The sequence below is a fragment of the Exophiala dermatitidis genome (genome assembly GCF_000230625.1).
Source record: "Exophiala dermatitidis NIH/UT8656 unplaced genomic scaffold supercont1.1, whole genome shotgun sequence".
NCBI lineage: Eukaryota > Fungi > Ascomycota > Eurotiomycetes > Chaetothyriales > Herpotrichiellaceae > Exophiala > Exophiala dermatitidis.
In genome coordinates, this window is record NW_008751646.1 from 3,808,066 (window position 1) to 3,829,098 (window position 21,033).

General features: G+C 52.7%; 9 protein-coding genes across 9 annotated transcripts; 4 read left to right on the forward strand and 5 right to left on the reverse strand.

The window, feature by feature from the left end:
* Positions 1-315: 315 nt before the first annotated feature.
* Positions 316-2,703, forward strand: HMPREF1120_01351 (uncharacterized protein; the record flags this gene model as incomplete). The annotated part of the gene is made up of 4 exons (XM_009155366.1): positions 316-785; positions 846-1,420; positions 1,470-1,697; positions 1,754-2,703. 4 exons carry the CDS (start codon positions 316-318, stop codon positions 2,701-2,703), a joined length of 2,223 nt encoding a protein of 740 aa, XP_009153614.1.
* A 1,923-nt stretch (positions 2,704-4,626) lies between these two features.
* Positions 4,627-5,883, forward strand: HMPREF1120_01352 (uncharacterized protein; the record flags this gene model as incomplete). The annotated part of the gene is made up of 1 exon (XM_009155367.1): positions 4,627-5,883. One exon carries the CDS (start codon positions 4,627-4,629, stop codon positions 5,881-5,883), a length of 1,257 nt encoding a protein of 418 aa, XP_009153615.1.
* On the reverse strand, positions 5,653-7,996 carry HMPREF1120_01353 (uncharacterized protein). Its single transcript, XM_009155368.1, has 2 exons — positions 7,483-7,996; positions 5,653-7,265 (listed from the first exon to the last, which is right to left on the reverse strand). The coding sequence occupies exons 1-2, from the start codon at positions 7,733-7,735 to the stop codon at positions 6,229-6,231; spliced, it is 1,290 nt and encodes a 429-aa protein (XP_009153616.1). The 5' UTR covers positions 7,736-7,996; the 3' UTR covers positions 5,653-6,228.
* Positions 7,997-8,005: 9 nt separating this feature from the next.
* HMPREF1120_01354 (prolyl-tRNA synthetase) lies at positions 8,006-10,857 on the reverse strand. Its single transcript, XM_009155369.1, has one exon. The coding sequence runs from the start codon at positions 10,458-10,460 to the stop codon at positions 8,700-8,702; it is 1,761 nt and encodes a 586-aa protein (XP_009153617.1). The 5' UTR covers positions 10,461-10,857; the 3' UTR covers positions 8,006-8,699.
* Positions 10,858-11,120: 263 nt separating this feature from the next.
* Positions 11,121-12,827, forward strand: HMPREF1120_01355 (T-complex protein 1 subunit alpha; the record flags this gene model as incomplete). The annotated part of the gene is made up of 1 exon (XM_009155370.1): positions 11,121-12,827. The coding sequence occupies one exon, from the start codon at positions 11,121-11,123 to the stop codon at positions 12,825-12,827; it is 1,707 nt and encodes a 568-aa protein (XP_009153618.1).
* A 469-nt stretch (positions 12,828-13,296) lies between these two features.
* On the reverse strand, positions 13,297-15,018 carry HMPREF1120_01356 (aldehyde dehydrogenase). The gene has a single exon (XM_009155371.1). The coding sequence runs from the start codon at positions 14,811-14,813 to the stop codon at positions 13,389-13,391; it is 1,425 nt and encodes a 474-aa protein (XP_009153619.1). The 5' UTR covers positions 14,814-15,018; the 3' UTR covers positions 13,297-13,388.
* A 101-nt stretch (positions 15,019-15,119) lies between these two features.
* HMPREF1120_01357 (pre-mRNA-splicing factor syf1) lies at positions 15,120-17,966 on the reverse strand. The gene has a single exon (XM_009155372.1). The coding sequence runs from the start codon at positions 17,913-17,915 to the stop codon at positions 15,354-15,356; it is 2,562 nt and encodes an 853-aa protein (XP_009153620.1). The 5' UTR covers positions 17,916-17,966; the 3' UTR covers positions 15,120-15,353.
* A 247-nt stretch (positions 17,967-18,213) lies between these two features.
* On the forward strand, positions 18,214-19,260 carry HMPREF1120_01358 (V-type proton ATPase subunit D; the record flags this gene model as incomplete). The annotated part of the gene is made up of 5 exons (XM_009155373.1): positions 18,214-18,231; positions 18,288-18,404; positions 18,503-18,887; positions 18,935-18,985; positions 19,043-19,260. The coding sequence occupies 5 exons, from the start codon at positions 18,214-18,216 to the stop codon at positions 19,258-19,260; spliced, it is 789 nt and encodes a 262-aa protein (XP_009153621.1).
* HMPREF1120_01359 (U2 small nuclear ribonucleoprotein B'') lies at positions 19,180-20,957 on the reverse strand. Its single transcript, XM_009155374.1, has 2 exons — positions 20,201-20,957; positions 19,180-20,144 (listed from the first exon to the last, which is right to left on the reverse strand). Exons 1-2 carry the CDS (start codon positions 20,245-20,247, stop codon positions 19,421-19,423), a joined length of 771 nt encoding a protein of 256 aa, XP_009153622.1. The 5' UTR covers positions 20,248-20,957; the 3' UTR covers positions 19,180-19,420.
* Positions 20,958-21,033: the final 76 nt, after the last annotated feature.

Consider the following 21,033-nt stretch of genomic DNA (forward strand, 5'->3'; position numbering starts at 1 on the left):
ATTCCCGTCAGCATCACGTGTGTTGGGTCTTTTGACAGCCGCCATTGGCTTTTTAATCTCCACGCTCATTTCGGAAGAGGCTTGACGGAGCGTAAGGAAGCCCTGTGCATCCCCCTGTCTCCACCCTGGACACAACAATTGAAAGATTTTAGATCAAAGGTCTTACAATGCTGTAGATCCAGGACCCATATGATTTCAGAGGATCGCGCGATGTAATCTCAGGCGGTACAGGTACTTTATCTACGACAAGCTCCCTTGTCGCTGTCGAAAAGATGTCTTCTCTCTCCAGCCAAGAATTCAGCCGACATATCGAAGATGCAGCCAAGCGGTCTTCGATGCGGCGCGTGGCCGGCAACCTGTAGCCTGGTCTTGTTGACCATCTCGACTCTTTCGTCGTTGGTCAGTGCCGAGTCAGTATGGGCACGAGACTCCTTGTCCGTGGTCAAGGAGCACCCTCGTCTTTTCGCCTCAGGTGATCAGTGGTCCAGCCTTGAGTCTCAGATTTCGAAAAACGACTATCTGCAGAAATGGAACAAGACCATCATTGAGCAGGCCAACGAGTTCTACGAGGCAGCTCTGATTCCTTACCCGGACGATTGCGATGTCAGTGTCGGCTGTACCCTTGAGGTCGCCAGATATATTCAGTTGAGAGTCAAGCACTGGGCATATGCGTACCGGTTGACAAACGACACCAAATATGTGGACCGAGCATGGTTGGAGCTTCAACATGCTGCAGGAAATGGCACCGAGTATTTTGGCAGACCCAACGATAACTGGAACTCGAGGTAAAACGACCTGATCCTTCTCCAATCCCCTTTTAGTGCAAGATTCTAATTTAGCATCAGACATTTTCTCGATACTGCCGAGTTCACGGCCGCATTTGCATATGGATACGACTGGCTGTATGATGCATGGAACGATACACAACGTAATGCTCTCATGTGGTCGATCATTGAATTGGGACTACAAAAAGGCATCGACTGTTTCGCTGACCAGGGAACTGGTTGGTGGACGGTCGTGCGTGGAAACTGGAATTGTGTGAGCAATGGAGGATTGATGCTCGGAGCCCTCGCCATCTACAACGAAGACCCAACGGGCACCGCCGCACAGATCCTGCCGGACACGATTGCCAACTCGCAGGAATACTGTGCTCATGCTATCAGCAGTGACGGTACCTGGCTGGAGACGCCTGATTACTGGTATTTTGGTATCCAGTCGTTTGCTCAAATTGCCGCCGCTCTCATCAGTGCAACTGGCTCCGATCAACAAACTCTCTCGGCAAATGCGGCTGTAAACAAAACCGGCTTGTTCCGCATCTACAGCCAGGGCATGGTTGACAAGTTCAACTATGGTGACTGTGGTCCAGACAAGATCACTGCTACTGCCAACCCACTCATGTTCTTTGGCAAACATCTAAGCAGTAAGTGTGCTACGTAATATGGACGAAACGTCCAGCTAACACCGTGCAGACCCCAGATGGACGCAATACCAACGCGATCAAGACGACGCGGCGGACCCATTGAGCATGTTCTGGTATGACACAACCACCGCGTCGGGCGAGTGGTCCGAGGGCCTCGAACTGGATCACTACTTCAACGACGTCAACACATCATGGGCATCCATGCGATCCAGCTGGACCGACAACGACGGATTGTACGTGGCCATGAAGGCTTCGACCCTGATGGGCCACCAAACACGTAAGTTTGAATCCATTCCCCCCTTCTTCCACCATTCTGACAAGGCCCTTTCTTAGACGGAGATCTGGATGCTGGCGACTTTGTTCTCGATGCCATGGGCGAACGGTGGGCCGGCGACCTCTGCCAAAACGACTACAATGGACCCGGATACTTCGAGAGTGAAAACCAAGATAGCCGACGTTGGCTCTACTACCGATGCGGCACTGAGGGCCAGAACACGCTCCTCTACAACGGCAGCAACCAAATCGTGTACGGAATTCCCGAGACGACATTCAACTCGACTGGCCTTTCGGACACGAACTCCAGCACGGCCTACTACATTGCCGATTTGACCTCGTTCTACGAGGCCACCTCGATCAAACGAGGCATCAGATTGCTCGACGACCGCAAACGAGTCCTGATTCAGGACGAGATTGTCAACGCAGATGCATCCAGTCAATGGAGAGTGCACACCAACGCCACCGTCACGCTGACCGACGACTCGAAGCAAGCCCGTCTGACTCTGAACGACAAGACGGTGTTGGCTGAAATCGTTTCGTCGGATAACAGCGACCTTGCTTTCAAGACCCTACAGGCTGTTCGCTTTGACACCGATCCACCCCTTCCTGTCAATGGTACCGATCTACCGAATACTGGCGTGACGGTGCTTGCCATCGATGTGGCGCCAGGAACCACCACCGTGTCCGTGATCTTCACTCCTCAATGGGAGAATTACACCGCGGCAAACACGACTACGGTCGTTCCACTCAGTGGCTGGAACTTGACTTCGCACGACGTTTTTAACACTCAACACAATACTACCACCAAGAATGGAACAACACACGCCCATAATGGAACTGATTCCAGTGATTCAAGTGACTCTGATTCCTCAAATGGAACTAGTTCAGGCTCGCAGAAGGGAACTGATGGAAAATCAAATTCTGCAGGCCAGCTGTCACCCATGGGCCTGTATGTGCCGGTCACGGTGATGGGCGCACTCGTTGCGTTGGGTGTTTCTCTCTTCTAGACAATTACTATTTGTAGTACTTTGATAATCTTATGATGAAATTAATGGCCTTTCAAAAGAACTTCAAGTTTGCAGCTTCGATCTTCCTACTGGTCCTGATAATAGTTGACAGTCCTACTGGGAATACGGCAAGTCCAGTCCGATATTGGTACGTACCGGAACCGCCCGGGTGGTAAGCAGAATCCAGGATCCGCCCGCAAGCGGACTCCGTCGGACTCGGACTTGCATGCCACGCGATGGGGCAAGTCCGAGTCTCGGATATTGCTAGTATTATTATTATTTCTCGCCTTGTCGGGTACGAATCAGGCGGTATCTACAACAATCACAATGCCATAGGTGTGGGTACCTGAGTAGTTCATAACACTTGTACAGTAGTCGTAGAGAAGAACAGCAGGTCAAAGCGAGAAAATGCCTCGTATTGTGGGGGATTTCAACGTGTACAATGTTGTAGACACACGACGATTACTGTTAGGTAGATGTGTTTCGTAAGTGCTGCAATGTGCGGTGGTATACAGTACCTACCTATAGGTAGGTATTGTCGGACATGTACCTTTATACACAGTACTCTACCCACAGAGGTATATGTACAGGTATACACGGCCAGTGTTGTATCTGATGCCGGTAGTAAGGTTCAGGAGGTGGTACAAACACATTTATTAGTATTCAAAGTCGGGTCGGATAGGCTTCGGGCAACTTGAAGGGTGAACCAGGCTCTCGGCCCCCGACAACTGCCCACCGATGACTGGCAGTGCCTGAGAGAAGAGTGGTACACGCTGCCGTGTGGGTAAGGACAGTGGGTGCCACAGGGCACTGCACAACACAGCACAGGCACCTTTTTTCTGGAAGCCGACCGTCTCTGCTTCTCGCGTCTGGCCCCCCGACACTGCATCAGCGGGCACGACCCACCAATCAGCTGGCCTCGATAGCCAACTGTGACCCTTATCTTCGGCCTGCGCACACGACCAGTCGCTATCTGCTGCCGCAGCTGAACTGCGCACTACCAGCACCAGCACCAGCACCAGCCATTACATAGCACCTAACACTACTCTCCTACTACTGACACCATATTGTATCAGCACTACTACCAACTACCACCTCAGCTCCATCATTACCGCGCTCCCACGCATCTGCTCCCATGTCTGATTAATCATGACATCCTGTTCATCTCTTCTACCACATCTTTTCTTACAACCTCTACCTTAAGGTCAACAAACGCAATTGAGCCCCAATACATCCTACACCTTGTTTCCTATCGCGGCCGATCACCGATCACTCTCAGCCATGACGCAGTAACCGCGTTCAAGCTGGCGTCTTCGAACAATCTCCCGCCTCTGCTCCTCGAAGATTATCCTTTCCAACATGATCGTCCCCCGCGTCTTTCCACAGAAGACGCTGGGGCAGAAACAGGCACTTGATTTTAACGAGAAAGATGTCTTGTCCAGACGAAGCACAAAAGATGTCAACGCAGGATGCCGCTCGCCTTCACGGTCGGCCCTCTCCCAAAGCCTCTCTAAACAACCCTCATCGTCCTCTTCTCTTTCATCCGCTTATAAGTCTGCTTCGGACCCGGTCAAAATCCCAACAAATACCGAAGGGCAACATCACACTCCGCCACCACACCGACCCAGGCCGTCGTCGATACAAACCACAAGCGAAAGTGCCAGTGTAGCATCTCAGCCTATACCCAAGAGAACGGAATCTGTGCATGAAATCCTATCATCTACTACAATCCCATCTCGAAGGAGACGGAAGCCCAGGCCGGGACAACGGCTGCCCAATTGCGACTATGTGGCCGACTTCAGCAAATTGCTGAGGGATGATGTGTTGTCCAGCAGGGAAACCAGTCCATCAGGGAGTTGGACCAATCCACAATTTGAGGGACTCTTCGGCGCCATCGATGGACTGATGGGATCTCAAATGATCATGGGCAGTGAAGGAGTTGACGCCGGGATCTTGTCCAGCCGGTCCATTTCAAGTGAATCAATGCCCTCGCTGGCTTCTGCCGATGATTCCAGTAGTACGCTCGATATGTCTAGCGTGTCTCCCGCCACCATCCGATCACCTTCTGCATCTGAACATCGGCTTCGCCAAATAGCGAGTTCCGAGGACTGCAGCAGCCATCACCCACTTCTGCCCGTAGACGACGAGGAGGACAACTGTGATGACTACAGCGGAACCACGACCCCAGACTTGGTCATTTCACCCCCGTCAAGACTAGAACGGAGATCCATGGTTGCCGGCAAGAAACAGAAACCCCCAACCAGTTCGTTCAAGTCCAGTCTGACGGCCTCGTTGAGAGCTCTGAAATCCGCGGCGCAAACAGTCACGACGAATCTCACCACAATCCCGCCCCTAGTCCAGCCGGACGATTTCTTGTCGAGATCCATTTTCGACTTTCAGCCCTCGTTGACCGACGATCGCCGTCCACCGCCCTCAGACGAGCCTCCTTCGGCCGCTCTGCGGAGGTATCTCAATCCGCACACCTTTGTCCCACCTGACTCTCCCGCCCAGTTGCATTTCTGGGTTGACGAGAAACAGACGCCCGGTCCGGACCGGAAGGAAGACGCCAGACCTAAACTGAAAATCAAGCGGAAATACCAAAAGCAAAAGGGGCAAAAACCATCGTCTTTTTCTGTCGACGACCAAGGCAGACTAACAGATCCATCGAGATCCCAACTCCCTCCCGTTGTCCCGCTAGCGACTTGCATCCCGTCGAGTATACGGACCGCCCATGCGTCGAGTCCGCCGACATGGCTCGAACCCGACGGCACGCCCAGTAACAAGCATCGCGCCGCTCAAGCCCTTTGGGACGAGACTACGTGTCAAGAAGGCCCAGCAGCAGCAGCAGCAGCAGCCGCCGGCGGACTCGGACAGCCTCGACCCCGCGAGCCACGCGAAAACCGCGATTTCTTGCGCATTTTCGTCTGCGAGATGAATATGCGCAAGGCGGGCAAATTGAGTCCCGACGCCTTAGGCCACGCCAAGCTGTGGCTGCCGCCTGTGGATGAAGGCCGTTGCGACAAAATTACCAAGAACCAGAATGGCTCTTCTACATCCGGATGTCCTGGAAAGGTAGACAAGTCGTCTTGTAACACTACCACTGGAATGGGGCAGAGGACAACCACTGGCAGGAAATCCGCCGGGGACCGATGGACAAGTCTGTCCGCCGACGATTTGTAAAATCATGTTTTTGTGCCTCGGTTTTTCGATAACGAATTCGACCTGAATGATGAATGAGATTATGATGTTATTTGTCGCTCTTCAAGTTGTGGTCCATTTTGTTTTTTCAATAATCGGTTTCCGCCAGCCATGGAGAGAAATTCCGAGTAGAGTGTCAGGTCATAGTAGTATACTTTTTTGATCCTCGACATGTACTAATTAAATCTCACCACTATTTTCTCACATCCCACACGATCTAAATTACAATGGATGTCGAAATGTGCAAACCGAATATTCAAATCTGTACACTTCGGCACAAGCGCGGAAAAGAGAAGACCAGAGCACACTGCAGCAGAGCCCATTCTATCATCTCTTCCGCGTCCGACCACCGGCAGAAGCAGACTTTGTGTTGGCCACAACGGGCCCCGAGCCCGACGAGCCGCAATCTTGCTTGACTCGCTCCAACATGTCGCGGGCCAACCGTTCTCGCTTGGCAAAGCCGCCATTAAACGCGGCCGGCAGCACACGGTGACTGTTGGCGTGGTCTGGGGCGAAATCCGGGCCGGCCCAACCTTCGGTCTGGCACAATTGAACCGCTTCCTCCAGCAGACCCTGGCCAACTCCTTTATGTCGGTAGCGTTGCTTGACGGTCCAGCCGCGAATGACGCCGTGGACGGGTTGCTGGTGGTGGGTTTTGCGCGACGACCGTTTGGTCGGGCTCGTTGAATTGTTGGCGGTGGTGCCGTCACTGCCACTGCCACTGCCGTTTTCACGCTGTCCACGAAGGATCAGAGTGCCAATGACTTCATCACCGAAGCGGGTGAGCAAGATCTCGTCTTCATCGCCAACACTGTTTCCGTCCTCACGGCCTAGATTCAACCACTTCCATGTTCCGATCCGCTCGGCCTCGACGAGATATCCACCCACAAGCCAACGGATGGTAACCAACACTGCCATCAGAACCCCTGTTGAAGTCGTGCCGACGAGCAATAGATCGCCCGTGGATCCCTTGTAGAAATGTTGGTAAACCAGACCAAACAGTAATACCAGGAGCGAAAGTGTCGCGGGATGGAATAGCACGGCCGTAGAGGCGATCTGGCGTTGTTGCGCGACCGAATCTGCCAAGAGATGTAGGGCCTCGACTTTGTCGTCTTCGGTGACGGCTAGGGTGGTTTTCAACTCCGGAATCAAATCGAGCGGAGATAAATGGGAGTTCTGTTGGTTACTGTCTGATACAACAGCATCCGACTCGGAAGTCTGGGCCAGGGCCGAAGGAGACGGAGGGGGAAGCGAGTTTGATGATGCCATGGTGACAGGGCGAAGCGAGTCCGGGGTATTAGAAAGGGAGGGCGGGGCTGAGTCGGCGTCTAGGATCAGATTTGCTCGTAGGGTATTGAAGAAGGCTGTTGTGCGACAAACAGAACTCGGAAAATTGTTAGATTAGGATGACCACCTAAACAGCAGACAACGTTCGTTTTGGCATCTTTCTGCAGGCTTTTTGGTTCTTCGTGTACAGTATGAGTCCTCCTTTTGTCTTCTCAGGCACAAACTACAAGAGAACCTCCCTCACAATACAACGGAACGCAAACTGTAAGGCGGCTGGATGGGTCGCGTGCTCACCGGCAGAGGTTTTGAAGCCAGGTATACGATCGCCGACTGCAAGGGCGGTGGTGCGACCGGTCTCTTGTAGCAGAGCGGCCGTGGAAGGATGATAGAGTACAGACTTGACACTAAGAAAGGAGGAAGTAGAAGGGAGAGAATGATGCTGGGACTGCGACTGCGACTGCGACTGCGAAGAGGATTGACCAGGGGGAGAAAGATTTCGAGAAATGTAAAGGTGTTCAGGAAGATGAGGGTGATGGTGCCGGCCCATCCTTGAATACAAGCAGACACCGTCGAGCAGCCAGCGTTGGCATGGCTTTTTTCGACGGCGTCGGCGTTCCCTGTGGGGAAAAACCGAGAAAAAATCCAATCCACCGAGATGGCGTTAGTCTAGAAGAAGCAAAGAACAAAGTCTAGAAGGTGAAGAATGAAGAGCGGAATCCCAGATGGCTCTGGCACCCTGGCACCCTGGCCCGCAGCACAGATGCAATAAAGGCAGTGGTAGGAGCGTCGAGAGGGAAAAGGAAAAAGATGGTGGAGAGAAAGTTGCGAGATGGAGAACGAGGGGCCGTTTTAGTAGAAGTTCGCCGGGCACGTTGGCGGTTGCGTTGCTGACACTGGCTGAGAGCAGAAGCGCAGGCGAGCCATCACCCAACATCCACCCCGAATGAGCCCATAGATACGACTACAGTGCTACCATCCAGTCCTTGCTTCTGCTCGTCCAATCCAGCCCATTTCTTGCGTCCAGAAGTCATCTCGTGCTCGTGATTTGCACTTCAGCCGACGCCGGCTCGCCTCCCACCTTATCGTCCCTTTTACGCCAGCAGGTTGCTGCGAGTCACCTACTCGTGTCAACGTATCGCGATCGAGAGGTCTACGCTTCTGAGCGTATCATCATGCCTCCCAACCCTCAGCCAAGCAGGTCTGATAACGTTGAGCAACAACATCTCCTTCTGTTATTGGCCACTGTGTGTTAGATGCAGGGAGCAAGCATGAAACAGTCGATATGATGCTGGTTGCATATCAGGACAGACGCGATAAGCAAGAGAATACTAGCAATGGACCTTGATCCTGATCATGCGCCAGTGCTCAACCAAGCAGATGTTAATGGTATCTCGAGGCAAGTCAACGTATTGTCATCATCATCTCACTCATGCTACTGAATCTCCTCTGCCGAATTGAATGCCCTAGACTCCGGCGGCAACCACTTTTCGTATCATCTCCTTTGCTCTCATCTAGTACGAACGACCAAACATACACCAGGCCTCGGCAGTTCTCGAGCAGTTGGGGTTCCCGCATTTGGTCACGCCCTTCTCGATGCCTTCAGGCTGCTCAAATGGAATGCAGAGACTCTTGGCTCCCATGCTTGGAGCCCGCTCGTCCTGCGGAACACCGCTCTGTTCCTCTGCCTTGCGTGCACTCAGGTCCTTGATTTGATCTTCGCACTCCTCCGTCAGACAATGGGGCAGGAGGATGACATTCTTCTCATTGAGTGCCGGCACAAATTCCTCCCAGTCCGTGATCTTTTTGATGTGGGATTTGTACTTGGCATTAGCGCGGTCGTAGAGGTCTTGTTGAATGGTATCCAACAGTTGAGGCACAGCCGTGTTCAGCTCGCTGATGGCAATCTGGCTCTTGCTCTCTTCCTTGGGGAGATCTCGTCGAGCAGCCGTCACGAAGTGACCCTTGCTCTCGCCCGGGCCGAACTCAAGACGCAGCGGAGTACCCTTCAGCTCCCAATCATTGAACTTCCAGCCTGGAGAGTATCCCTCACGGAAGTCAGCCTCCACGCGGACATTGACAGCCTTGAGCACTTCCTTCAGTCCTTCAATCTCCTTGTACAAGGCCTGCTTCTCTTCATCAGACATCTTCGCTGTGACTCCGACAGGCACAATCACCACCTGCGTCTCAACGACACGAGGTGGGAGAACCAGGCCTCGATCGTCTCCATGGATCATGACCATGACACCAATGGTACGAGTGGACAGACCCCACGAGTTCTGCCAGACGTACAGGTTGTTCTTCTTCTCCTCTTCAGTCTTCGCATTAGGATCTTGAACGGTGATGCCGAACATTTTGCTGAAGTTTTGTCCCAAGCAGTGCGACGTCCCGCCCTGGATGCCCCGCCCCGTGGCCGGAATGTAGCCCTCCACGGTAGTGGTGTACAGACCTCCCGCGAACCTCTCCTTGTCCGTCTTTCTGCCCTTGATGACTGGGACGGCCAGAAGCTTTTCGTAGACAGCAGCGTACAGATCCAAGATCTCTAGGACTTCTTTGCCCGCTTCCTGCTCGGTCAAATGTGCAGTGTGGCCTTCTTGCCAGTGGAACTCCCGCGTTCGTAGGAACGGTTGAGGATGCTTGAACTCCCATCGGACGACCGAGTTCCACTGATTGAGCTTTAGAGGCAAGTCGCGGTAGCTCTGGATCCATTTGGCGTAGTAAGGGTACATGACGGTTTCGGAAGTCGGGCGAATGGCGATCTTCTTCTCGAGCTTTGTGCTGCCGCCGTGGGTGACCCAAGCAACTTCGGCTGCGAAACCCTCAATGTGCTCCTTTTCCCGGTTCAATACATCCTCGGAAACGAACAGCGGGAACGAACAATTCTTGACGCCCATCTGCTTGATTTTGGCGTCAAACCACGCCCGAATTTCGTCCCAGATGAACTGCGACGCCGGCTTCAAGATGTAGCATCCCGAAATGTCGTAGTAGTCGAGCATATCGCCCTTCAGCAAGACCTGTTGGTACCACTCGGAAAAGTCGACATCCTTGGACACGTCGATACCGATCAATGCTGCCCCTTCCATCTTCTTCTTGGCCTTGCCTGCCTTCCCGCCCTGAGGCAGTTTGGCCTCTGCCTTGCCGATCGGCTTCTCAGGTTTGTTCTTGGCCTGCATCTTCTTCTCAGCCTTGGTCTTGGGTTCTTTCTCGCGGGTGGGCAGGTCAGCCTTGGGGGCTTCCTGAGCGTCGACCTTGGGGGTTTCTTGAGAGTCAGCCATGGTCTGTATGCTTCTGGCGACAGTGCACAGTGGCAGTGAGTCAGACAAGCAGGCTGCCCTTGTAGAGAGACTGCGCAGAGATGAACTTGAAGAGCGGGCTAGCAACAAAATAAAACGGGGCGGCGGGCAAGTTGTCGCACTGGCACAGCACCATACGCAGCGCAGTACAAATAATGTGTGTGACTGGCACACGATTCAAGTGGCACTGCAGTGTGACCGCCGCCGCCCGCGGAATTTGGGCTTGGCCGATGAAACCGCCCCGAGTTCACGTGCGTCTCAAGCATCAACCATGAACCAGGCAATACGACTATCACTGTTTACTTGGTAACGTGCCCTCTGAGAATACCTAATACGTAGACCTTATACTTATCAAGAGGATCCTCGCCATCAAAAGCGTTGTATATGTTATGCTGCTGGTATTTAGTACTGTAGCGTGCAGGGTGGTATTAGTCATCATAATCGGGGAGACTTCTCGGCCGCTTTTACCTCGCTCCTCTTGGCGCGATCCGCCGACTCTGCTTGTCTCGTGTCAAGTTGGGGTCGATTTTTGGGCTACTAGCATCGTAGTACTTGACATTTCCAAACACTTCCGCCGGCGCAGTCTACGTTCTCACAGCCTTGCACGAACCTCATCTGGACTCTACGAAGGGCACTCTATAGATGGCCGGCCTTTTCGAAGCCCCGCGCAACGCGGGCACCCTTTTCCTCGGGGGCACCAAGATCAGCGGGCCGGACATTCGAGAGCAAAATGTCCTGGCAACACAGGCGATAGCAAATGTGGTCAAATCGTCGTTCGGGCCTTCTGGGTTGGACAAGATGATGGTGGACGACATCGGTGACGTGACGGTGACCAACGACGGGGCGACCATCTTGAGTCTGCTTGACGTGGAGCATCCGGCCGGCAAGATTCTGGTTGATCTTGCACACCAGCAGGACAAGGAGGTGGGAGATGGAACGACATCGGTTGTGCTCATCGCGGCCGAATTGCTCCGGCGAGCCAACGAGTTGATGAAGAACCGGATCCATCCGACCGTCATAATCACGGGCTACCGTCTCGCCCTGCGCGAGGCGGTCAAGTACATGCAGGAAAACATCAGCACAAGAGTGGAGACGCTGGGGAGGGAAAGCCTGATCAACATTGCAAAGACATCGATGTCGAGCAAAATCATCGGTGCCGACGCCGACTTCTTCGCCAACATGGTGGTCGACGCCATGCAGTCTGTCAAATCGGTCAACCCGCAAAGAAACGAGGTCAAGTACCCGGTCAAGGCGGTCAACATCCTCAAAGCCCACGGAAAGAGTGCGACCGAGTCGATACTAGTCAAAGGATATGCGCTGAATTGCACGGTTGCCTCGCAGGCCATGAAGACCAGGATAACCGACGCCAAAATCGCTTGCCTCGACATCAACCTGCAAAAGGAACGGATGAAGCTGGGTGTTCAGATCACAGTCGAAGACCCGGATCAGTTGGAAAAGATCCGCGAAAGGGAAGCCGGCATTGTTCTCGACCGGGTCGAGATGATCCTGAAGGCCGGGGCGAATGTGGTCTTGACCACCAAGGGGATCGATGATCTCGTTCTGAAGCTGTTTGTGGAGCGTGGGTGCATGGCCGTGCGGAGATGTAAAAAGGAGGATCTACGACGGATAGCAAAAGCCACGGGCGCCACGCTGATCAGTACGCTTTCGGACATGAACGGAGACGAGAAATTCGAAAAGGAATATCTCGGCCATGCAGACGAAGTGGTGCAGGAACGGATATCCGACGACGAATGTATCCTCGTGAAGGGAACAAAGGCCTTCTCGTCTGCATCGATTATCCTGCGGGGTTCGAATGACTATCAACTCGACGAAATGGAGCGGTCAGTCCACGATTCGTTATCGGCCGTCAAACGAACTCTGGAATCTGGCAGCATCGTTCCCGGTGGCGGTGCGGTCGAGACGGCATTGCACATCTATCTCGAAGAGTTCGCCATGACCGTTTCGTCGCGAGAACAGCTGGCAATCGGCGAGTTCTCCCAGTCTCTGCTCATCGTTCCCAAGACATTGGCTGTCAACGCCGCCAAAGATGCTTCGGAACTCGTGGCCCAATTGCGCGTTCGCCATGCTCTCAGCCAGAGAGTGCAGGAAGGCGATGCTAATGAGAGGGAAAAGGATCTCGAGAAGAAGAAACAGTACAAAAACTATGGCCTCGACCTGACTAAAGGCAAGGTCACCGACGTCGTCAAGATGGGTGTGCTGGAACCCAGCATGAGCAAGGTCAAACAGCTCAAGAGTGCTGTCGAGGCTTGCATTTCCATCATGAGAATAGACACCTTGATCAAGCTAGATCCCCCGGAGCAAAAAGAAGATGATGGTCATGGACATTGAGAAGCTGTTCGGTAACGGATTGACCAAGTGATGGAATCATCCTCACGGGTGGTTTGAAAAGTCAGCAAACCTGCACGACATGAATTTGGACCTCTATGCTCTGTTATTACCGACAAACGAAGAAAAGATGCCGGCATAGCAAGCTGGGATTCCTACATGTGGACACGAGGAGGCTCAAGCTTACCAGCGCGTGCTTTCAACGCCGATGTGACAACAGTGCCGGCCTCAGAGAACATCATCCTAGTACGAGCCATTGGCAGTCATGCATCGGGTGCAACTAGCCGCTCGACATTTGCAGGGAAGACTAGATTCAGTGTCTGAGGTGGAGTGGACGTGAGTCTTGATACTGCAGCCAGCCATACCCTACCTAGGTATGCTAGACACCATAGGTAGACGATGAGCAAAGAACATGTCGCGTCCTTGCTCTGTATACAATAATGATACGATAGCACCACCAAAGACCTTTGAACTGTGTTCATTGTCGTTTTCGTTTTTATTTTCATTTTCATTTTTTGTAATTCTTGCCTACTTCGCTAAGCTCCGTAGGAATCATCAATCACTTTACCTAGGATAATCCTTAATATGGAAACTCTTCAACTTGACGAACTGGTCAAACCCAAATCGACTCAGTGTGACACCCTTTCCGGAATCCTTCCAACCGGTCCAAGCGAGATCGGGACTAGGATAGTCAGCGCGATTGACAAAAACCGTACCGGCCTCAACGCGACGAGCGAGCTGTTCTCCACGCTCCACATCCTTTGTCCAAATGGAAGCAGTCAACCCGAACTGAGAATCATTCATCAGGGCGACAGCTTCATCATCGCCCCCTTCTTTGACTTTCATGACTGGAATAACCGGGCCAAAAGTCTCATCTTGCATGACGGACATTGAATGGTCGACATTTGTCAACAGGACAGGAGCGACGAAATTCCCCTCCAGCGAACTTGCTTTCTCAAACGACGCATTCTGCGGAGTCGCGTCGACGGCACCCTTTGCTTTCGCATCTGCAATCTGTTGCAAAATCGCCTCTTTGGAGCGTTTCGAGACAACAGGTCCAATCTGAGTAGATTTGTCCATCGGGTCACCTAGCTTGTAGTTTGCTAAAACTTTCTTGACCTCAGCCACAAAGGCATCATGGACAGCAGCGTCGACATAGACTCTTTCAATCGCACAGCACGACTGGCCTGAATTGAAGATTGCGCCATCGACAATCTCCTCGGCCGCCCATGCCGGGTCAACATCTCCACGCACATACGCGGGATCTTTCCCTCCTAGTTCCAACCCGACGGAACACGAAACCCGCGAACTAGCGATCTGTTGAATCGCAAGACCACCGGCCACTGACCCCGTGAAGCAGATGTGGTTGATGTCAGGCGACAGAATCAAAGGCCTCAAATCCGTCGGGTTCCCACAGTGGAGGTACTGGATCACATTGGACGGTAGGCCTGCGGCGGCGAAGATGTCCGCAATGTGTTCGACGATGGTGGGTGTCTGCGGTGACGGTTTGAGGATGACCGCGTTTCCTGCTAGTAGGGCTGGAATCAGACTGTTCACTAGGATCAGGTACGGGTAGTTCCAGGCGAATATGACGAGAACCACTCCGACCGGCTCTTTGCGCAGGTATCGTTTGAATCCGGTCTCTGGTTCCCCTGGTATTTCTTTGCCTAGCACCTCTGGCGCGATCTTGTTTAGGTATTCGGCCCGCTTGATCGCGGTTGTGATTTCTTTGCCTGTGTAGGTGATAGGTCGGCCCATTTGTTCTGTGAGTTCGCGTGCCAGTTCATCTTGTCGTGAGGAAAGGATCTCGAGTGCTCGAGTGATGATCTTTTGGCGGCTTTCGAGGGTTGGGTGTGTTTCGTTGTATGATTTGAATGCTTGTTGGGCTGTCTTTCCTAGGTCCAGAATCTCGTTTGGCGGTAGACCATGCCGTGTTAGAATGGGCTTGTTGGTCACCGGGGAAATGGTCGTGATGATTTCGGCCACCATTGTTGGAGAGAGTCCGTGGCAAACACCACCGGTAGCAGACTCTTAGTAGGAGCAAAAGGAGATACGGAATGGAAGGAAAAGAATGGAACTGGGATCCAGGAGGCAATTGGAATCTTGTTTCGGTTCAAATGCAGAATCTGAGACTGTAAAAGTAGTTTGCTCTCGACTACAACAGTATATATTAATGTACAGGACAATAGAGTCCGCAGGATCGGAGAATGACGCACCAGGCTCGGAGGACCGCGCAGCCTCGTCAGCCTTACACGCCCCGCCCCTTGCCACAAGCACTACGATGTAGTAATAGTGGTGCTATCTCACATTGTACATTGTAGGTAGGTAGTCGAGAAGACTGCTGCTCCCCAGCTCTATTTGCATTCCGTGGTTCTACAAGGCGCACGTACATAGGTCGTTGTAACGTCCACATTGCTCAATATCTCGAAATTCGATGTGTCTGGTGGGGCTATGGAAATAGAAGAAAATACCCTTCCCAATATCTTGTCATAACCATGGATACAGGCAGATTTTTATTATTGTTGCTATTTAATCCTCGTCAATATCCACGTCGATGGCGTCCGGATTGGCCGCAGGGGCAGCAACAGTAGTCTCCACTGGCTGCTGTGCCTGTGTAACCCGGTTTCCACCTTCTGGCCCTGTACTGGCGGCGACAAAGCCGACAGGGGCTCGAGCCTGTCGCTCCAAGGCGGCCATTGCGTCGCCGAGATTGTTGTTGCCGCTGCCATCTTCTTCGACACCGTTTGCGCTTCCTCCCGCCGCGGCTGCCGCCGCTTCTTGACTTCTTTTGACAGCCTGACTGGCGATGAACTGCACATCGGTGTTGAACTGGGCCTGGACACTCCGCTTGATGCGGAGCATCTCCTTGAACGTGTCCTCGTTGCCGTGGGCGACTTCGAACTTCTCCCAGGTATCCCACAACTCCTTGTCGACGCGCGGGTCAGCAAACTGGCTGGCATGACCGTAGATGGCTCTTGCGCGGTCGATTTCGCCCAGGCGGCGTTCCATCTCGGCAAATCTCAAACACATTGTTTTGGCCTCGTTGTCCGGCAAAGCGGCAATCGCGCGCTCGTAGATGGGCCGCGTCGACGTCAGCCCGAAATTGGACGCCGACTTGGTAATATAAAACTCAAACATAGAAAACCGGTCCTTGTCGCTGACGGAGCGAGTCGCCCGTTCGTAGATGCGCATCGCCGACCGAGCCAAGCCCCTTTCTTCCTCCAGGTTGCCGTACATCAGATAGATGGGCTTGGCGAATTCCGGAGGACAGTTTTCCAGTGCTTGCTCGAACAGGTCGCGGAGTCGCTCCATGCCCAATTTGCGTTTTACTGCTTTCGTGAGGTACAGGTTCCACAGCTCGAATGCGACCGGGTATGTAAACACATCAAGGCCTCGCTCGTACACCTTGAACGACTCCTCAAAGTACCCGTGCTCCTCCAGGAGATTGGCATAATTCACCACTGTCTGCGGTGTCGCGATTCGAAGCTCGAAGATCCGGTCGTACACAGCCCGTGTTTCGTCTAACGAGCCCACTGACTCGACCAGATCCACGTAGAACGACCACACCTTCCACGACTTGTGCACTCGCTGCTGCGGCGACAAGGTTTCGTCGAAATAGTCCACTGTGCTCCGTTTGGGCGCCTTTGTCGCCGTCGCCATCACCTTCATTGCGCCGTCGAAGTTCTCATTGCGAAGCTCCATTTCTGCCCAGCCGATCCATGTATCCGCCAATTCGGCCACAGATTTATAAGGCACTTTGACGGCCTTGTCAAGGATGATGCGTGCGGTGTCAAGATCGCCCTCTTGTTCATAGAACTTGGCGTAGTTCAACCATAACTCGTGGAACTTGCCGACTGCCTTTTTGGGTGCAATTGCCGCAATGGCGTCCGCGTATGTCTGGACCACTTCTTCCTTGTTGTCGTTCCACAGGGCCACCCGTTTCTCCCATTCAACCACATTGTTGGGATTCTGTCGCAACAACACATCATTGACCAGGAACGGCCGTCGATCCATCAAATGCTCAAAACGCATCATCCTCATGTCCAGGTCAAAATCCTTTTCTGGGTCGACAATCCCTTTGGCAGCTCGCGCAGAGGCAGCGTCCATCAGTGTGGAAATGACCGATTCCTCGAACTCGACGTAGGCATCAAAGATCATCGTAAAGTCGCGCACCGTCATAACGGTTGTGATTCCCTCTTCAAACACGTCCCGAGCCCTTTCAAAGTCACCCCGCGTGATCCAGTACGTTGCAAGCCCCGCCCATAGCTTGCCACGTTGGTCGGCGAATCGTTCGATCCCGCTTCGAATGATCGTATCCGCATCAAACCCTGCCACTGAACTGTCCCCGATTTCTCGCGCCTTGTTCACCATCAACTCCACCATTTCGCTCCAGAGCTGGAACTCGCTTTTGATGTGTTTCGAACGGAACCTCGGGTTGTCCAAAATCTGTATGTACCGTTTGACAGCCTCGAGGTAATGGCCCGTCTCGATCAGCAGGTCGATGTAGTCTTCCATATCCTCGGGATGTGCTTGAACATAACGCGACCATATCCTTACGGCGGTCTCTCCCCCAGCAGAAGTGGCGAACGATTTGTACAGCTTCCAGATCCGGTTATGTTGGGTCACAGGTAAAGCTCGTAACGCGCGATCGAATGTTCTGCGGGTTTTTGTGGCATATGGCTGTCGTAGAAGAAATGAGAGATACATCTCCCAGATCACGGGCATTTTATTGAGTAGGACCAACGCGCGTTCAAACAGCGCATTAACTTTGTTGTATTCCGCCCTGTATTTGACCGGATTCTTCTTCTTGAGATGCTTGATCCGGAACTCCAGGTACATTTTCCAAAGCTTGTATGATCGTGGTAGTTGTATGCAGGCCCTCTCCTGCACAAACGCTTGTTCATGGATGGTGCCATTGCGCATTTTGTAGTCGATGTAAAGCAGCCATGGTCGGATACTGTCGGGATTTCGAAGGATATCCTGTTCGTAGACAGCATCTTGGTTCGAGATGAGGTAAAAGTCTGGTTTGCCCGGCGTGGAAGAATCCATGACGGCTGATTCTGCAGCAGGCTGGCGTACAATGCCAGGCATCGTCGTTGGTCGTGGGTCTTTGCGCAGGACAGGAGGCCCGATGTGTTCGAGTTTCGTGAACCGCAAGAAAAGAGGAGGTGTCTGTAAGAAGCAACTCTGCCGAGATGACTTCAGTTTTAGCGAGGATTACCGCATACTACCAAGTACTAGCAACACCGCCGCACTAGCAGCACTGCTCTACGCAGCCTTGCATGTGCATGTCAAGCTTGCAGGTGTGACATAGGACCAATTCCATTCCATTTCCTTCTGCCGTCTCGTTCATTTGCAGCACACACGTCGCTTCGAACACATCCGCGCAATGTCTGCAGGCGCAGGGGTAAGTCCTCTATCTCCCTCCGACTCATATCTAGCTTGACTAACACAGGGACACAGCGAGAGGCCGTCTTCCCCACGCGGCAGGCGTTGGGGCTGATGAACGCCAAACTGAAAGGCGCTCAGACGGGTCACAGCTTGCTGAAGAGGAAGAGCGAGGCGTTGACAAAGTATGTGGTGACCTCTTTCTTACTGTCCGTACTGACTGACCTGTCGATAGACGATTTCGAGGTACCAATGATGTCTGCTGATAAGCCGAGTCCTACGATACTAAGCTGTACACAGAGATTTTGAAACGAATCGATGAAGCCAAGCGGAAAATGGGCCGAGTTATGCAAATTGCTGCGTTCTCTCTGGCCGAAGTGACCTATGCCGTGGGCGGGGATATCTGCTACCAAATTCAAGAGTCCGTCAAGACGGCACGGTTCCGGATCAAGACAAAGCAGGAGAACGTATCCGGCGTCTACTTACCTCAATTTGAAGGATATACAATTGAGGAAATAAATGATTTTGGCTTGACCGGTCTCGGAAAGGGAGGGCAGCAGGTGCAACGATGCCGGGAAACCTACACTCGAGCTGTAGAAACGCTCGTTGAACTGGCCAGCTTGCAGACGGCCTTCACGATCCTGGATGAGGTCATCAAGATTGTGAACAGGAGAGGTATGTCGATAGCGTGTATTCCATGGACTCGGGCTGACTGCGTATAGTCAACGCTATTGAACATGTCATTATTCCACGGACGGAAAACACTATTAAATGTAAGTCGCCTGAAACTAACACGACCCACCCCAGGTGACATGCTGACCGTATGGTAGACATCAACTCGGAACTGGACGAACTGGACAGAGAAGAATTTTACCGGTTGAAGAAAGTATCGGGAAAGAAACAAAGAGATCAAGCGGCCGCGGACGCCGAGGTCGCTCTACAACGAGAAAAGGAGAAGGCCAAAGGTGTCAGCGAGAATGAAAATGAGAAGGAGGTGGAGTCGAAAGACGTCCTGGGTGAAAATGAGGACGAGGATGTCATATTTTAACACTGTCACAGCAGCCTTGCAACGCCGGAAACCCCCTAACCATGCATGGGTATCAAGTGTATGGTGATTCAGCCACTACCCTCCAATGAAATAACCTTACTTTTTCCATCCTCTTCAAGTTCGTGGCATGATCATCTTCCAAAAGAACAAGTTGAAAACATCATGCTCGTTGATAAGTGACCCTAATCCCTTTGCCCTCATCACCAAGCTGCATGCCAGCGGTGGCTTCTTTGGCACTAATCGCACCGGCCTCGGACTCGTACTCGACGAATGCGATTCCTTTGCGCCCAGGCACCATACGGACTTCTTTAAATCCTTCAAACCGGCTGAATATCCTCGACAGACCATCGGCATCGTAGCTGTCCGGTAAATCTCTGATAAACAAGATCTTGTTGGGTGGAAGATATTCGTCGGGGATGATTGCAGCGGCATTCGTGCCTGAAGGTTTGAGACCGGCACCCTTGGCCGTCTTTGCTGGCCGCCCGGCCAAGCCAGCACCTTCTTGAGCGCCAGCGGCCTGCGCCGGCCTCTTGAGTTTCTGCTGTGTCGCCTCCTGCGCTTGTTTCCGTTCCTTTTCTGCTAGGCGTGATCGCTTCCACTTTTCCAGACCCTGCTCGCCTTCCTCTTTGAGCACCGTGGCATCCGACCGCGTGCGCGCAAAGTCCAATTGCATCGGCTTGTCGAACAGTTCGAACCCATTCACTTCTTCGATCGCCTTGGCCGCACTTTCAGCCGAGTCGAACACCACAAAGGCTTGTCCTTTCGCCTTGAGGTTTTTCTTTGCGACAAGGTCGATGATATTGCCATATTCGGAGAAGATTTCAGTCAGAGCTTCCTTAAGTTGGTCGATCTTTATGCGCTCCTCGAGGTTCTTCACGTAGACCCTGGCAAACCCGTTAGCTTGTCCATTCGCAGCAGGAAGTGGCCCAGTGAGACATACGTTGAGCTCGGAGGGTTTTGCGTCGTCGTTGTAGTCGTTGTGCTCATGGCGAAGGTTATGATACAACAAGCTGGAGGAGATTGACAACGTCTACCCTACCACCGACCTGCCAATGCACGATAAGATGCGTTTCGGCGATTCCTTGTAAGCGGTATCAAGATTCCAGACTCGCGCACTATACGCTGGAAGTGGCCAGCGAGAGTATGGCCCGCGCTAGGCACGTGATTGCTTATATCAGCACAAGAGGATGAATACACCACGTGATCGTGAGCCTTCCAGATCATCACGTGTCAGTGCCACTCTGCCGTGAAACATGCTCACGCTGAAATTACGGCACGAGAGTCGATCCGGAAAGGCTCCTCACCACCTCAAATTCGCTTCCCTGGTTGCCTGAACAGCCACTCCAACCTCTTCATATCCAGCACTCCTTCCAGCCAGAGATGCCTGAAGTCAAATGAGGACATTGGAGAATGATTATTTGCTGCCCGTTGTTTATGCATTGTATCCTGCAGACCAGCCGATCAAACGACTCCGAATCTGTTCGTCGCTGGCGCCGGTGTTTTGAAGCTTAACCACGAACCAGATGCAGTCAAAAAGCTTGGGACCACTCACAAGCAATGTTATTTTATTATTGCCACGTCCGTGAGGTTGGCAGAGGTTGGTATCAGCTTCCACTCTGCCGCACATCTTCCTATTCCTGTTCGTGGTGTTTTGCTACGCTGGGGATCAGGTATACAGTCATGTCATACCACCCACTTGTCGCCTGCCGGACTCGCCATGCCAGCCATCCACTCCAGTTGCAAGGGTACTTTGGGCCCTGGAAGCCCCGTACA

Coding starts and splice junctions, on each gene's coding strand:
- HMPREF1120_01353 (XM_009155368.1), bottom strand. CDS start 7,735: ATGGGCCGGCACCATCACCCTCATCTTCCTGAACACCTTTACATTTCT. Junction 7,266..7,482: donor TGGCTTCAAAACCTCTGCCG/GTGAGCACGCGA, acceptor GTCGCACAACAG/CCTTCTTCAATACCCTACGA.
- HMPREF1120_01354 (XM_009155369.1), bottom strand. CDS start 10,460: ATGGCTGACTCTCAAGAAACCCCCAAGGTCGACGCTCAGGAAGCCCCC.
- HMPREF1120_01356 (XM_009155371.1), bottom strand. CDS start 14,813: ATGGTGGCCGAAATCATCACGACCATTTCCCCGGTGACCAACAAGCCC.
- HMPREF1120_01357 (XM_009155372.1), bottom strand. CDS start 17,915: ATGCCTGGCATTGTACGCCAGCCTGCTGCAGAATCAGCCGTCATGGAT.
- HMPREF1120_01359 (XM_009155374.1), bottom strand. CDS start 20,247: ATGAGCACAACGACTACAACGACGACGCAAAACCCTCCGAGCTCAAC. Junction 20,145..20,200: donor CAAAACCCTCCGAGCTCAAC/GTATGTCTCACT, acceptor CGGGTTTGCCAG/GGTCTACGTGAAGAACCTCG.